We start from the raw sequence: 17,703 nt of genomic DNA on the forward strand, positions 1-17,703 counted from the left end.
TTCATGTGATAAACAGTGAGATAGATGGTGAAAAGTTTATATTTAGATAGGCTAAAATGTTTTAATGTTTTTCATACAGTTTGTTTAAAAGATTATGTGTATTTTTATGAAGAAAATTATTTTCAGAAAACTCAACATTAATATAGCATTAAGCTTTTGTGACTTCAAACCTGTACCCCATATATTCGGAATTCTCTGAGTAGAGACAAGAACATAAGATGAACCATCCTTTTAAAAATCTCACATATATACACATCTATTAAAGAGGTGCAGACAGAAAATTGCACAATACATGTTGATTGGTAATACTAGGACTGCCCAACTGCAAGCAATTTTTAAGATAAACCCAGCCTAAGGTACTGGTAGTATTAAAATGTATTTCCCAACTAATTGCCCTCCAGATATGTTAGGATTATAATCCTCATAATTCCATATAAGTGCAATAGTGGGAATACACATATAATTACTTTTATTATATTATGTATGAATCACACCACTTGAATAGATGGAGATGGTTGACCCAGAAAAAAGGCCTCATCCCAGTGCTATCCATCTCCTTGGTTCTGGTTTTTGCATAGTTGTACATTTTTAATGTGCACAGATTTAAAATTTTAATTGCTTTTCTATTCATCCTTTTACCTCTTACCTTCTATGCAAATTAAATTAATAAATAAATAATAAAATAAGTTCCCCAGAATCGCCCTATCGGAGATATGGACAGCATTCAACGTACTAGATTAATAACTTTATTGCCACTTTGAATGTACGCTAATCAGCATACATTAAAATGAAATTTCGTTGCATACAGTTCTCAAAGGGTCACCACCTCCAATATACTCTTTCTATACTGTACTGTTTCTGTATACTGCAATCGTGGACGATTCACTAGGAGATAAAACTCTATTCGTCCTAGGCTGGATTCATAGGCTACGATCTTTTTAAAGTAGGATTTGATAAAGGAAGCAGAGCTCCCCCGGATACACACATGGCAAACTATGTCCCAAAGGTGCTTTTTTTCTAGAGGAAAGCTGGACTTTCTGGGGGGGAGGGAAGCCTCTAGAAAAAAAGCACCTTTGGGACAACCGTGACCTGGATGACCGAGAATGCCCACAGACACAGGGCAAGGTAGTAATTCAACGACGGCTTGCAGCGCGACATCGTTCCCTCTGCCCACTCTGGGCAGGAAAGCGTCAGCAATGCAAGCTAAGCGACGCCAGAGGTCAGAAACGCGCCGGCGGAGAAGGGGGTGGGACACCGGGTGGAGGCGAAGGTGGGATTATGTCAGCCTCTTCTTTCACTACGGCGTGATTGGCGAAGACTGTGGCCTATCAAGGCTGGAGTCGGGGTTAGTGGGGGGACGCTTTTCCCCTCCTGCTGCTGCTGCTGCTGCTGCTGCTGGGCCCTGCCGGGGTCGCGAAAGGAGTTTGGAGCGACCTTTGGTTTGCCTGCGGGGGTCGGGATCGTCCCCGTCCCCCCCGCCACCCGCTCCGAGCTACGTTGCTTCCCTCCGCCCTTTACGGGTTCCCTCATGGAGACCGTCGCCCCCGTTGCTCCTGGCCCCGGAGCGGGACCGTTTCCCTCGCTTTTCCCCCCGGGGCTACACGGGATCTACGGCGAGTGCCGGCGACTGTACCCGGAGCAGCCCAACCCCCTGCAGGTCACGGCGATTCTCAAATACTGGTGAGTGAGGCGGGAGGAGAAGGAGGAGCTGGTTCCGATCCGAAGGTTTGTTCCGCGGGTAGCTTCGCGGCATTTTTGGGACAAGAGGCCTCGGGGGGCTCCTGGGCGAGTTTGGGCCTGGGCGAGGGGACCGGTGGGCGACAAAGGGCGAGGGGGTCTGGCTCCTTGAACGCGGTTCCGCCGAGGTTGGAAAGGTGATAAATGTGTGTGTGTGTGTCTGTGCGCGCGTGTTGTGAAGGAGGATCTGTCGGAAAACTGGGAGTGGCTAAGAGTGGTAGAAGGGACTTAAGTTTTGGGAAGGCTTGTGGTACCTGGGTCGGGGACGGTTGTTTTGGGGGAGAGGAGGAAAAGTGGTTGGAGAGGGGGATCATCCCTCTTAGAGCATCATCCCCAAAACGTTGTGTCAGCGGTTTGGGAGTTGTAATCCAAAACGCTGAAATGACACGGGATTCTGGCCTGTACTCAAATCTAAATCCTGGGTGGTTGAAACCCAGATTTTAAAAATGACTCCGAATTTGGAAGAGTGATTTTACCAGTTTATAAACTGTAATTATTTATGGGTTGATGTCCTGATGTATGTCTGTATGTGAATAGAATAGAATATAAAGTTTATTATGGTCATAGACCAGCAAAAGACAATAATCTATTTACAATAATATTAAAATTACCAATAACAATAGTAAATAATAACATCCATAACAATAACATACATTGTATCATACAGTTTAGATCGTGCCCATGTGTACTTGATGGATAAGTGGATAAGTATGTATATAAATATAAATTGTGTAAAAATTGTTTGAGATATCTATGAAAACTTGGGACAAGAAAACATGTTTAGTCCTGTAACCGAATTTTTCCTTGTGGTCATTGCAGCAGCACAGAATTTTTCTACTGAAGTGTAGTAGCTGGGTTTCTGTCCAGGAGGAGATAGACTACATACAAATTGTCTGCCCTCCCTGGTAATCTCTCTAGCAAGTGGAGAATATGCATTGGCCTAAAAGCACTGTATAACTCAGTGATTTTACCAGTTTATACATTGTAATTATTTATGGGTTGATGTCCTGATTCATGTCTGTGTGTGAAGAATAGGGGAGTGTTCAGAGAAACAGCTTGAGTTTATAAAGGGTTTAAATTTTGTTACGCTGAATCTTGCATGCAAGATAGATTGAAAGAGGAATTGTTCTTAAATTTTGCCGTACTGTGAATAAATATCAGAAACCATTAGAAGCCCGAAGACCTTTATTTTTAGTAAGGGCAATATTGATAAGGTTCTGCAATTTTAGTAAATGAATGCATGCCTTTTGAGACTGTCCTTTATATACATTATATCTTTAAGAGTTGGCTTTTGCATATTATTGGTAGCAGTAAGTTAGTGGATGGATCCTTTTCCTTGTCTTTAACTATCTTCCACACTACTTCCATTTCTTTTCCTATCTGATCATATGCACACATATTTTTTCCTTTGGTTTAAATCATATCTGAGTCTTAGTGTGTCCATCTAATGTTACACTTTAACTCCAAAATATATCGCTTTAAGAAAAAAAATATATCATGAGAGCCCAATCTTTATGTTACTTTGCTATCTTTCAGCACTGAGTACACTTTCCCAAAAGGATAATTTCTGATGTTGTGAAACTATGTTTTCAGGTTGGATTATTTGTTTTGCTGATGTAGTTAGGCAGCAGTTGTGTCCATATGTGAAGCATCTCCTCCTTTCATTAGCAGTGGTTTCATTCTCAGTCATACCATCTCACTTTTTAAAATATATAGATAATCAAAATGTTACTGCCTCTCCCAATAAAGTGCTCTCGAAGTGGCAGACGGCCTGCCATTGCAAAACTGTAGAAATGCTGCCTGGCTTGTCAATTCCCAATATAACCAAGGCAGTCACTGATTTCATAAATTGTCTGGTACTGGTCACCAAAATCATCTATTGATGGTTTAGGCCAAATTATGGTTAGTTGTGCTTCACAGACATGGCCAATGTTCTGCACATAACACAACTGCCATGGAAGAAATAGATGGAGAAAGGGAATTGAACTATTGTAATCACATTTCTGGATTGAAATAGTGCTATCAATAAATGGGGGGAAACTGAAGTTGAGAATATTTGATGAGTTTGCTTGAACTTGTAAATGTTTTCAATTCAAATATTGCTGTTATTTAATACCAAGGTCATGAAGAGTTTAACAGAATAACAGAGTTGGAAGGGACCTTGGAGGTCTTCTAGTCCAATCCCCTGCTTAGGCAGGAAACCCTACACCACTTCAGGCAAATGGTTAACCAATATCTTCTTAAGCACTTCCAGTGTTGGAGCATTTGCTGGTTATTTGCATGGTCCCATGGAAATAATAATAATATTTCTGTACAGGTAGTCCTTTACTTAGGACCGGTGGCTTAGTGATTGTTCAAAATCACAGTGGGCCCGAAAAAGGGACTTAAATCCCGGATTCAAAGTTCTGATGTCCCTTTCCCCCTGTAGGCTCATGATTGTATTTTGGGTGCTCGGCAACCAGCCCACATTTACAGCCATTGTCATATGATTGCAATGAATGTTGTTTTTTCCAAAAACGTATTTTCCTCCAGTTGCTGATTTTTAAAAAATGCCCCATTGAGAACAATATGCCCACAATGTTTGCTTTATAACCACCACATTTGCTTAATGACTGTCACAAAAAAAGGTTGCAAAATTGGGCACAGTCACATGATGAGCCAGCCTAAAAACTATCAGGATTTAAGACCAAAATTGTGGGTTCAATTGCCATCATAATTTGAAGACAGTCTGTACTTGATCATAACAGAGAAAGGACCTGGTAATCTGCTTTTTACTTGTCTTAATCACTGAAAAAGATTTAAGATTTTTATATTAGTTAGTAGTATCAGCTTACTCCTCTGTGTCTGTTGATTTACAGAGCCAAAGTGCTGTGATTGTCCCAGATGGAGCTGCCTGTTGCTCCTTTATCTGATTAGTCTTCCCAGTGATTGACAACTCTGTGAATTAGATATTTATTTAATTTGAATCTGGAATCAACCACAGCCTGTAATTTTAGACTTTGTTTCACTCAAAGGATGCCTTTGGGAAAGTATTGAGTAGCTAGATTTATTATATTTGAAAAACTGTTAGTTTGCAAATAGGCATCAACAAGATCTTAAGGACAGCATATCTGGCTGGGTTGTAGGGCGTGTCAAATATTTCAGCTTTCTTTTTTTTTTAAATTTTATTTATTTCTTTACAAGCAAAGTATTTATTCACATACAGATCGCGACGGGAGCTTTACACAATATATTAACTTCAGTCAAAATATACAAATAAGATATAAAATCTACACTAACCTTATCTTCTTTTTATTCTATTATTCAACCAAGTATACCATTGGTCCCAGCATTGAAAATATGCGGAATCCTTTTGATCTCTCAAAATTTCAACCTTCAATTTCCAAACAGTAGGGGTGCTCAAAAGTTGTCACATGCCTTGGGGATTGTAAAGATATTTTGGTTATTTTAATATAATTTAGATGTGCTTGGTAAGTAACTACATACATATCATAACTTTTTAACATTTTGTTTGTTTCATTTAGTAACTAGGATGAGCTAATGGAGCACTACACAATGGCAACACTTCTTTATTATTATTATTATTTATAAATTTATGGGAACCAAAACCAGAATTAGGTAATTTTGATCATTTTCTTTATTTCCCGTTTCCTCCAAGGGCTTTGGTTTGAAATTAGTTTACATTGTATAAAAGATTCTATAAAACATTTTAAGCAAATGTTTAGTTTCTTGTAATGTACTCTTAATTACTATCAACAGAAACTGAAAATTATTTAGTCTAAGTTTCATTTAAATATAGATTTATCTTTATGCAAAATTTCATATTGTACCAGTCAGTCAACAATAAAAACATAACCAATCCATAAATGAAAAACACTTTGAACCTGCATCATTTCACTTAAAAATATTTACCTCGTCCTTATCAGTTCAAATTAAAAGCCTGTTTAAAAAGCAATGTTTTCAGGGCTTAGCAGAATGCTAAGATTAACAGCATAAGGTTAAGATCTTATTTGTCTACTCTGAAAAATATTCTTAGAATACAAGTATGCATGACTTCATTTCATTTTGGAAGATTTCATTGCCTGCAATAATAAATATGAGCAAAAGTAAGGTTTGTTGGTTCTGCAGTTTATAGTAGGCATTGATGTCTCAATATAGCTGGTTTGAGAATGAAAGGAAGAGAAGAAAAGGAAGAAACCGAATTGGAATAAAGAAAATATGACTTATATTTCTTTGTAAATAAGAATGTATACTCATATTGATTATAAAATTGAATGCAGTGGTATGATTAGTTTTGTGGAAATTGGCACAAAGTGATGTATTTTGATTCCTACAAAATGATATGGAAACTATATAATGCAAGCAACTTTTTTATGGTAAGAGTTGGAAAATACCGTATTTTTCGGACTATAAGACGCACCAAGATTTTGAAGAGGTAAGCAAGAAAAAAAAGGTTTTTGCTCTCCCTGGCCCCCAGGAGCACTCTGCAGGCCTCTCAAAGCCTCTGCGTGCCCCGTTTTTCACCCGTTTTTTGCAAAAATGGGGGCGTTTTTGCCCTCCCCAGTCCACTGGAGCACTCTGCAGGCCTCCCAAAGCCTCTGCATGCCCTGTTTTTGTGAAAAATGGGCCCGTTTTTTGCAAAAATGGGACACGTGGGGTGGGGCTTCAGGAGGCCAAAAATGGCTGTGTTCGGTGTATAAGATGCACCAACATTTCCACCCTCTTTTAGGGTGGAAAAAGTGCGTCTTACACTCCAAAAAGTACTGTATCTGTTTCTCAGGCATAAGCCTATTTAAAATCACTCTCTTCTTCTATTGAGAATGGTATTTTGCTTTCCTTTGGCTTATGTAAAATAACCTAAATTAGTTTCTCTATTGGTAGTGATTCTGCTTGCCAGTAAGCATGAAGACCTTCAGCTCTTCATCAACAGAGTCTCAGAAATATTTGAAAAATATGGCTTTAAGCTTAACACCTCAAAAAGCAAGATCATGGTCGTCAGCGAACAACCCATTAATTTACCACTGATAAATTCGGAAGGAATACCACTAGAAAAAGTTGAAAGGATCACGTACTTCTGTTTTAATTTACATGAAAGCTGGGACATGATCAGTGAAGTAAACACAAGAATAGAGAAAGTTCAAACAGCATTCTTCAAAATGAAAAAGGTCGTCTGCAGTCACAACATAAGCCTGAGACTGAAAATCAGGCTTGTTAGATGTTACATATTTTTTATCCTGCTCTACGGAGTAGAGAGTTGGTCTCTGACAGAAAACCACTTGAAGAAACCAGAAGCATTTGAAATGTGGATTTACAGACGACTGTTATGTATAAACTGAGTTAACAAAATCACAAATGAGGTGATAAACCGCCTGGGAAAGCAAAGGGAAATAATCAAAGCTTTGGACAAAACTCAGCAGCACTTTTTCATGCAGCTGTTGACAAAAATAGGATTGCCAACATGATTGCCAACGTCCAATGACGGATATGGCACAAGAAGAAGAATTGGTAGTGGTATCTGTAGTTTGGGAAGCGCACCTTTCTAAACCTGCAGAAATAGTAAGACTGACATCTAGTGGTCCAACTGTTCAAAACTTTATTTAGGTATGACTGAAAAATGTTTCACTTCTACAAGCCTCACTGGTAGAAGCTAGCATTCAGAAGCTAAGCACACTGGAGTCTGATTATGAATTACTTTTGACTTTACAAAAAAATAAATAAATTGCAGGACCATATCTATGAAATCTAGCCTGTCCCAAGAGAGACATTCTCTTTTACTTCTGTTTAAACTCTGCCTTCCAATTGTGATTTTTAAGATGTCTAAATGGAGATTTTATTCAATCTTAATCTCTGATTTTACCTTTTCTATCTGAAAAAAATGCTAGGGCTTTCTGTAAAGTGTTTGTTTCAACTTTGCTCTTAGTTTTTTTCCCGTACAAAAATGGAAACTAGGCTCTGAGTTTGTCCTGTGATTATCTCATTGTTTATTGTATTTCTCTTCTGACATCATCTGGTTGAAAACTAGGCTATATTAACTCTAGTATGGAAATTGTTTTTGCAGTTTTTTTGTATAAAATATCCATCTCTTAGGACTTCATGCCATACATCTATGAAATAAACTGAGATCCACTTTATTTCTAATTTTGAAAAAGAAAAGTTATTCACCAGTTTGGGGTAACAAATGGCATATATCACTAATTTTGATAAAGGTGGTGATTACTATTATATGTTTCACAAAAACAAAATATGCTACTTGAGTTTTTTTTTCTATTTGGTTTGCAATAATTAAAAGATTGGCTCTTTATCTTAGTGGTTTGCAACGATTAAAACTAGTTGCTTGGCTAGTTTTATTAATATGATCTTAATAAATCACAAATTTACCTTAATAGCAGAAAGATAAGAAATGGCATGTATTTCTGAATCTAAAAAGGTCTTACTGGTCCACACTTATATTGTGTTCTAAATTGTGCTCTAATTTGATTTGTTTTTCTTAGGCTTAGCATGGTGCATGCAACCAACTAATTCTGACTTATCAGCAAACTAAATAAATCATGGCTGATATAATATGTGAATCTAGCCCATGCCTGAATGATCGTTAGATAAATATTCCACAAAAGCACATTATATTTTTGAATAAATGTAGGGTGTTTTTGGTATAATATTACAGAGAAAAAAAAAGACATATTTTATTAACAATTTTTATGAAAAATTATGCTGTCAGATGAAAATATTCATTTTAATTATGTTCATTTGTTGCTTGCAATACACTAACATCTTTGCAATCCTGTAATTTGTTCAGTATTAGAACAGAAAAAAAATATGAAAGCCAAGCAATATAGAACTTTTAAGATTTATGACAACAGCTATGTAGTTATGATGACATCAGGCAAAGTTCTGACTTAGTTTCAAATAGAAGCATTAACTGTTTTTAGAAGGAAGTGGTGTAATAATGTGGAGTAAAGGTAAATCCACTTTCTTGAAACTATTTCCCAAAACTGGACTAAAACAATCTAATTTCTCTTTTTCTCTTTTTAAAATAGGTTAGGTGGACCGGATCCTCTGGACTATGTCAGTATGTACAGGAATTTGGGAAGTCCAAATCAAAATGTTCCTGAGCACTGGCATTATGTAAGCTTTGGACTAAGTGACTTGTATGGTGATAACAGAGTGCATGAGTAAGTCTTTAATTTCTATGTATTATGATTTGTTGTTTTCTGAAGTTGTTGGAAATGCAGTAGAAAAAACATACATGCAAGTAAATAAAGACTAGTTTTGTGTATTCAGTTGTGCATTCAGTTAAGAAATGGTTAGTTTTAAATTTCTGGAATCTCAGAAGTTTATCAGTTTTTTCCTGTTTTTACTTGAAAAAAAATGGGAAGTTTTGAACAAGAATAGCTAAGTTTTGTGAGTGTACGAATGAGAAAGAAAATTATGTGGCATCCGGCAATTTCATAGCCAAAAATATTTACTATGGAGAGGATATAACTGCTGGTACAGCTTAATTTTTCAGCAATTGTAGTATTGCTGAACCACTGGGACCAATGGGAAGATTGCAAGTTGGAGGTACCACGTTAAAATAATTTCTTTGTAGCACAATTGGGGAATTAGCCTTATTGGCTCACAGAATGACAACTGTTGTAACGGCCACCGCTAAATTATAATATGGATTATTTTAGTAACACTAAATTTCTAGAAAACATCAACTAAATTCGTGCCTGTCTTGGTGGAGTATGATTGTTTAGCCCTGAGAAAGGTTGACTGAGGGAAATCATGATACTGCTCTTCAAATACCTAAAAGGGTGTCATTTAGAAGACCAGTATCTGTAGTGTCTCATTCTAGAGTGGAGGAAACAGAGTACTGGATTAAAATGACAACAAATGAAATTCCAATTACCATATTTTTTGGAGTATAAAACAAACCTCCTTTCCCCCCCCCCCCAGAAAGAGGATGAAAATCTGGGTGGGTCTTATACTCTGAATGTAGCCCCTCCCAGCCTCGCAAACGTAGCCCTCCCAGCCTCGCAAACAGAGATTTTAGAGGAAATCTAAAGAAGCCTCTGAAAGAAGCTTCAGAAAAAAAGCCTCTGAAAGGCTTTTATCTAAAATAATATGGCAAGCAACAAAAGAAGAATCAGTAAAGGTTCTAAACAAACTATGTTAACAAATCTGGAGAATGACACAATAACCAACAGATCAGAAGAGGTTAATCTACATACCAATACCAAAGAAAGGAGATTGAACAGAGTACAGATAGTCCTTCAGAATAAAAGCCTCTGAAAGAAGCTTCAGAAAAAAAGCCTCTGAAAGAAGCTTCAGAAAAAAAGCCTCTGAAAGAAGCTATATTTCTGAAGCTCTGTTTCGGAGGCTTTCAGAGGCAGAATTTTTTTTTTTCTGAAAAGGAGTTTCAAAAGTTTCAGAGGCAGAAAAAAAAGCAAGGCGCAGAGCTCACAACCAACCAACCTGTTGCTAAAATTTACTACTGGGAACAGCTGATTGTGGGTATTCCTGGAGGCCGATCCACCCACCAATCAGCTTTTTTCTTATTTTCCTCCCCAAAAACTAAGGTGCGTCTTATGCTCCAGTGTGTCTTATACTCCAAAAAATATGGTACATGTTAGAAAAGTCTTCCTGACAGAAAGAGTAGTTCCATGGTGGCTTCAAAGAGCTAGAGAGTGGTGAGTTCTCTATCACTAGGTGTATTCAAGAAGAGCCTAGATGGCCATTTGACTGAGATGCTTTACTTTGTAATAGAGCTTTCCAATGTAGCACAGCAGAAGACCATAGATCTCCTGATTCTTCATACCTTATCTTGTTTTGGCTGAAAACTGTCAAACAGGTAGCTTAGCTAGTTTAGCATCTTTATTGCAGATAAGGATGAAGCCCTACCCTATGATTGTCCCCTGGTGTGTTGGCCAAAAATGGCTGAATGCTATTTTTCAGTAATACATGGGCATGAATTTTCTGGGGTGGTATTTTTATTGGAATGGATTCCCACCCTCCCTATTGTAGAAGAGTTTATGAAATGAAATGTGTTCCTATTTTCATCTCAAAAATTGCATCCAAGAAATTCTGTTGATCCCTTTTGGACTGGCCCCAGTTTAGTAGAAGAAAATCTGAAATGTTTTGACTTCCATATTTTGGCAGAAATGAATTCTTTAACAGTTTCAGATGTTTTAGCCATGGCAAAAAATGAAATTCATAACAAGCTTTTTCGAGCTGCAAGAATCTGAGTAATGCAGAACAATATTCTTTTAGTTTGTATCTGAAAACAACAACAACTATGTATCAAAGATATGTGAATAAAGCATCCATAACATGCATGTCTTGGTCTGTATATGAACCACCCCAAAGTAACTGTTTTATATGTACAATTATTTGGGCATAAACTGATTTAAACATCTATCCTGTTACTATATCTTTCCAATTGTTGTTGGAGATAAATCTCTCTGTCCAGGCTTTCCCTGCATGAATGTTAGATGGTTTCTGATTTATTTATTTTCCTTTTCATCACACTTTAATGAATATATTTTATTTTGTATGCATTGTTTTAATAATTGCACTATAAGATGCTTTGAGTTGATATGCAATTGTACAGGAAGCAGTATTTTTAAAAATAATAAATAGAATATTCCTCAAAAATATATGAAATCAGAAGGTTGGGAAGCACTTGTATAGAGTACAAACGCAGGTTTTAAAAATAGTTCTGTGCAATATAATTCAAAGGGGTTGTTTTATTCTGGGCTTAAAGTATTATTTTTAGAGTATGAACAATTGTTGTAATTTTTATTATTATTATTATTATTATTATTATTATTATTATTATTATTATTAGTTTGATTTATATGCCGCCCTTTTCTGGAGACCCAGGGCGGCTTACAATGCGTTAAGCAATAGCCTTCATACTTTTGTATATTTATACAAAGTCAGCTTATTGCCCCCACAAACCGGGTCCTCATTTTACCTACCTCGAAAGGATGGAAGGCTGAGTCAACCTTGAGCCTGGTGGGATTTGAACATACAGTAATTGCAGGCAGCTGGTGCTACTTAACAGTGCTTTAGTCTGCTGTGCCACCAAGGCTCTTATTTATTACTGTTATGAAATACTTTAGAAGGAAATTTTAGTGTGAAATTAGGATTCATCATGAAGTTTAATTGTAATTGGCGATTGTATGTTTTCTTGTTTATAAGTTAGAATTAGAATTAAAATGAATGAGCTGGAAGGAACCTTGGAGGTCTTCTAGCCCAGCCCCTTGCTCAAGAAGGAGAACCTATACTATTTCAGATAAGTGACTGTCTAGACTCTTGTTAAAAACATTCAGTGATGGAGCACCCACAATTTCTGGAGGCAAGCTGTTCCACTGGTTAATTGTCCTTCCTATTAGGAAGTTTCTTAATTTCCTTGATTCCAGTTTGCTTCTCTCTTTGGTTTGTTTCCAACCATTGTTTTTTGTTCTGTCCTCTTGTGCTTTGGAGAATAATTTGACCCCCTCTTTTTTGTGGCAGCCCCTCAAGGACTGGAATACTGCTATCATATCACCCCTCATTCTTCTTTTCTTTAAACTAGCCAAACCCAAATCCTGCAGCCATTCTTCATATGTTTTAGTCTCCAGGCCTTTGATCATCTTAGTTGCTCTTCTCTGAGCTTTTTCCAAAGTCTCAACATCTTTTTTGTAGTATCGTAACCAAAATTGGTTGCAATATTCCAGGTGTGGTTCTATTAGGGCTTTATAAAGCGGTAGTAATACTTCATCTAAGTGTTAGATTAGAAAAAGTATTGATAGCAAGACAGCATTTACTTATAATTTCTAATGTTTAAATAGAATTGCTGCATTTATGTATCTGTATTTTATATTATAAAATACAAATCTGTATTTTATATTCTGTCACTATTACTGCCTATTCATGGATAACATACTAACATGTAGATGACACTACATAAAATGACTTTTGATATGATTCAGGTTATTAAGTCATAATTTATTTTAACAGTGATTTGTGGCACGAACAAAATGATTTGCTTCATGGGTAAACTTAAGCCATAAATCATTATTGCAATGCAGTGGCACATTACACTAAGTAAGATGTATCTCTCAGACACCAATAGCCATAAAGCAGTTAATCTAAAGTGTTACAGATTCTGCTTTTGTTGCAAGTGATGCATCCCAGACAGAACTATCTTGCTGGAATTATAGCAATAGCACTTAGACTTATATACTGCTTCACAGTGCTTTTACAGCCCTCTCTAAGCGGTTTACAGAATCAGCATATTGCCCCCAACAATCTGGATCCTCATTTTATCCACCTTGGAAGGATGGAAGGCTGAGTCAACCTTGAGCCGGTGAGATTTGAACTGCTGAACTGCAGCTAGCAGTCAGCTGAAGTAGCCTGCAGTGCTGCACTCTAACCACGGCGCCATCTTCATGTAGCTGTGTGCATGTGATTGTTATTGATGTTGTATAGATAGCTCTTAACTTACAATCACAATTGGGACAGGAACTTCAGTAGCACAATGATTCAGTCGTTAAGTGAGTTGCGGTAAATTTTACCATCTTTTTGCTGTGTAACTTTTGAACGGTCACTAAGCAAACTGTTGTAACTCCAGGAATACCTGTAACATATCTGTGATAATATGTTTTAAAGCTGATGATTATTAACCTTGTTAGGTGAAAGAATTCCTAGTGATGTGTTCAAAAGTATTTGAGAAAAAAGAACATTATGACCAATTTGTCATAATATCAATTTGTCAATTTGGTTTCTGCTTTAAATTTTGTAATAGTCAGTATATTCATATACATATATATTCTTTCCTATCTATCTATCTATCTATCTATCTATCTATCTATCTATCTATCTATAATTAGTCTTGTTAAAAGTAAAATATTCGGTTGACTGTATCAGGAGCAGGCTTGAAGCTTTAAATATAGAGTGTAATATAATCATCATTTTAGCTGGCAGTGCCTATTGTACTCTTTGTTTTGCAATTTAGAATATATTATCCACAACTTTTTATTTCATTTTCTCTATACGTAGTTGCTGCAGTTCTGTTTCAAGGAGAAAGAAAGTGAAATGTAAATGTTTTCAATTCATACCCATTTGTTTTGGGGTAGTTTTGTATATCTTAAACCCTTGGCCACATATCTTACAAAACCTGAATCTTTTATGCACCCCACCAAGGCATTTCAGCACATTTCCTGTTCTTTGTTGGTGGTAGACCGCCCTGGAAGCCATGACCACCTTCGTTTTTTGTTTTGCTTAAGTCTGATGGAGTATGCTTGGCTTTAAAAGTCAATTGTTTGAGGTAGCTAATTTGAGAAGCAGCCCACCTACAAAGAGGCTGACATGAACTACTTAAACTCATACACAATTCCTGGATCTAAAATACGCCGATATTATTAAAAACACTTTTTTGTTGTTGGTTCTAAAAGCATGGAGAGATACTTGCTTTATATTTATAGCACAGTAGTTGAACTTAAAAGGACTGTTTTTAATAAGAGTAATGTGACTAAATTTAGCTCAGGGCAAAGCCAGTCTGCAGCATATCTGCATCTGCTTCTTTGGAGAATAATCTCCTTTCTAGCGTAAAACAATTTTCCAATATAACACACTGAGAGAGGAAAGAGCTAATTATTAAAATTATTAAAAAACAGTAAAGATAGGCAGATTCTCATTTATCTTTTTTCAGTATTATACATTGGCCCTCTGTTTCTTCCTGATTTCCTTCCTTTGAATTCTATTCTCTTTGCATCTTTTGCTATCCCAAGATACTGTGAACACAGCAGTGCTGGGGGACTGATAATTAGGAATTCCACTTCTGCTTTTATCAAGTCCTTAATTGTATCTGGGAGGTTTGACAGCTATATGTGACTTCTTCTGCTTGCTAGTACTGAACTCATCATCCCCCCCCTCTTCCCCCAACATAGCGACTTTGGCATAGTTAAAGACAATTGTGCTTTCTTTCTACAGGCAGTCCCTGAATTAAGAACAAGTTTTGTTCCCCAAGCCTGTCTTTAACCTAGATTTGTATTTAAGTCAGAACAGACTACTGTACCTATACTTCTGCATAATAGGGATGAACACTGCAATTCAACCTCTAACAATCCTTTCCTAAGGCAATGCAATTCTTGAGAAAAATAATGTTCTCTACTCCTATTCTCAATATTCCATTTGGCTATAGTGGCAAATTCCATGAATTTGTCGAATTTTCAGAAATGTATGACTTGGGGAAACTTGAATTTAAGCTAGAGGGACAAGGGTGGCATTTGCAGTCATTGTACACTATAAAGATTAACTACTGTTGCTTAGAAATTCATAAGAGCTATCTCTTGTCTTCCTGGTAAAAGATCCAGAAAGGCTACAAATCCATAGCCCTTCCTTTCTTTTAAATCCATAGAATCAGAGAATCTGTTTGCTAATTTGATCTTCATCTAGAATAAATGGATACAGCTACATGCATCCTTTACAGATCAAAACACTAATTTCATGACTTTTAAAAACTTGATATAAAATGAACTTGGTATCTTTGTAGAATAGAGAAAAGTCATTTTGCTGAAGACATTTACTAGTCATTGCAATTTTGTCTACTGCAGTAACTATTCATAGTTTGGGAAACTAAGACTCTTCTAATGGGATGAATAGCCATTTTCTAGCAGCATGGAAACTAATGAATTATCAAAGTTATAAGTAGATAAAAATTAAATGTTCTGCATAAATTCCTCTAACCTCATACACTTTTATAATTGCAGTTTTCTTGATGGGATGCCGTTGAAACTTGGGAGCCATTCTAAACTGACAGATACTGTTTATTTAAGCTTTGTTTTATTTTTGCTGTCATTATAATTTAGTTTGCATTCTAACTTTCATTAGTTACTAACAGTTTTTATTTATGTGTATTGCACATATTTTAACTATCAATATTTTTGTTGATTTTAGGTAAATACTGTGAATTTGTACTGATACAGAGGAATACTACTGTAGTAGTATAATAAGTAGAATAAATAAACAGTAGAATTCTAAACTTATATTCCTGAACCTTTCTTATGAAACCTTTTGTGGTTAATTTCCTTCAGATTTACTGGACCAGATGGACCAAGTGGTTTTGGATTTGAGCTGACATTTCGACTTAAGCGTGAAACTGGGGAATCTGCACCACCCACCTGGCCAGCAGAATTAATGCAAGGCTTAGCCAGATATGTCTTCCAATCAGGTATAATTTAAATGTTTACTTTAAACACTAATGGTTTGTTGTTGGGTTTTTTTTGCAATAATTAGCTCTGATTCTAGCTCCTTTTTATAGATACTTCATTAATTTGAATTTTGCATAATTTGTCTGAAAGATGAAACTCATATTTTTATTTTGATAAAGCAAATTAGAGGCTATCACTTGCACTAGTAAGGGCTCTGAAAACTGTTCATAATCTAGGAATAAGGACTTTGAATACCAATGTTCAGTTGAATAGTGGTATCCAGATTATTTTACAGACCAGTTAAAATCCTGGACTTTTTTGTCTTGTCTTTTTGAGTTAGTAGTTTTGTAGCTGCATGTTTTTCAACTTAGAATGTCTCTGTTGACTATTTTTTATTTACAAATTGGTTTTCTCTGGGTTGACAGTTTGAGCCATTTCACCAACTTCAATCCCAACAGCCAATAAATAAGTCAGTTCCCACCCCTCTTCTTAATTATTGGTTGGAAATTAATTATTTTTCATCTGAAGATATCTTTCTTTTACTGAAGCCTCATTTGCTAAGCAATCTCATTCAATATTATTTGACAGCCAAAAGTTTAAATCTTTCTCTAGCTTGTTTCTGATACTTTCTTTTATCTTAAATGTTAATTTATAGAATATTCAGCACTTTTTGCTTGCAATACATTTTGCTTGCAGGTTTCCAATGTAAAAATATATATCCATTGCCGGGTCCTTGGTGCTCTCTAAGCTTGGTTGTTTTCTTGCAGAAGTTTCCTTATCAAACTAAGTAACATCAACAGTGTTAGTAGGGAGTGGAGTTTGCTGTCATTTTATATCAATGATCTTGGTGGGAATGGTCTTTGTGATTTTACTTTGAATTAGAGAAAAGGGAAGCAAGCTCAAGGTGAGAACATTAGTAATTGAAATCCCTTTTCCATTAACAAATTTTCTAAATGGAAATAATATTTAATGGTCCAAACCATTTCATTATGTTTACTCATATTTCTAAAACATTCTTATCATATCACCTTTGCTTTATTTTTATTAGAAATAAAAAAATATATAGATAAACATTTTTATTTTGTATTTTTCCTTTATAAACCATTTGGGTATCTATTATTTTGTAGTCTCTATAGTCAGCTAATAGGAAATTCCAATCTTTTACTGAACTTTTTATGGCATCCATATAAAAAAACCTGGATATTTTGTACTATTTAAATTGGCTGTTGCTTCAAAAGCTTTATCTGTTTTTACATTGAGTCTCAATGGCAGTAGCCTTCTGTGATTTAGTGTTCTCAAGCCTCAGGAGTGTTTTGTTCCTGTGTACCAACTAGATGTTGAGTAATATTTCATGGGATAATGACTGCTTTGACCTCTGAACAAGAGGTTCATGTTTCAGATTTACCTTTCAGTGGTTATTGAATTAATCTTTTTAATTATGCATTCAAGTGAATTGTAATCTTGATCATTTAAGTATTGGGAGTTCTTCAGAAGCACATTCAAATTACTTCAATTATTACTTGAATCTGTGACATCTTTGTTGGAAGTAGATTTTAATACAAGAATATTTAAACTACTATTGCAAAAATATTGTATAGTAATTTAATTGATCATTGGGTATGTGAAAATATTTGTAATTTCATTTTAAAATTGTTCTAGAACGGGGGTGTCAAACTGGTGGCCCACAGGCTGAATGGGTCATGCGCAGGCCATACCCACCCTAGCTCCACGAATGAGAAAAACACCTGAAATGTCACATGACAGCAACGTGACATGGCGAGTTTGA

The 17,703-nt window shown here is 36.1% G+C and overlaps 1 protein-coding gene across 4 annotated transcripts in view; it reads left to right on the forward strand.

Moving 5' to 3' along the window:
• Nucleotides 1-1,221: 1,221 nt before the first annotated feature.
• Nucleotides 1,222-17,703, forward strand: part of SUFU (SUFU negative regulator of hedgehog signaling) — a 52,466-nt gene continuing 35,984 nt past the window's right edge. For 2 of the 4 annotated variants that reach the window (XM_034439965.3, XM_034439967.3), the window contains exons 1-3: nt 1,222-1,680; nt 8,775-8,909; nt 15,801-15,937. In XM_034439965.3, the coding sequence (XP_034295856.1) occupies nt 1,529-1,680; nt 8,775-8,909; nt 15,801-15,937 (424 nt within the window). In that variant the 5' untranslated portion in view covers nt 1,222-1,528. Of the gene's footprint in view, nt 1,681-8,614; nt 8,697-8,774; nt 8,910-15,800; nt 15,938-17,703 lie in introns of those variants that run through there. The other 2 variants (XM_087872842.1, XM_034439968.3) reach the window with 2 other exon arrangements.

Source organism: Pantherophis guttatus, chromosome 6 (assembly GCF_059756535.1).
Source record: "Pantherophis guttatus breed Tessera chromosome 6, ASM5975653v1, whole genome shotgun sequence".
Classification (NCBI taxonomy): domain Eukaryota; kingdom Metazoa; phylum Chordata; class Lepidosauria; order Squamata; family Colubridae; genus Pantherophis; species Pantherophis guttatus.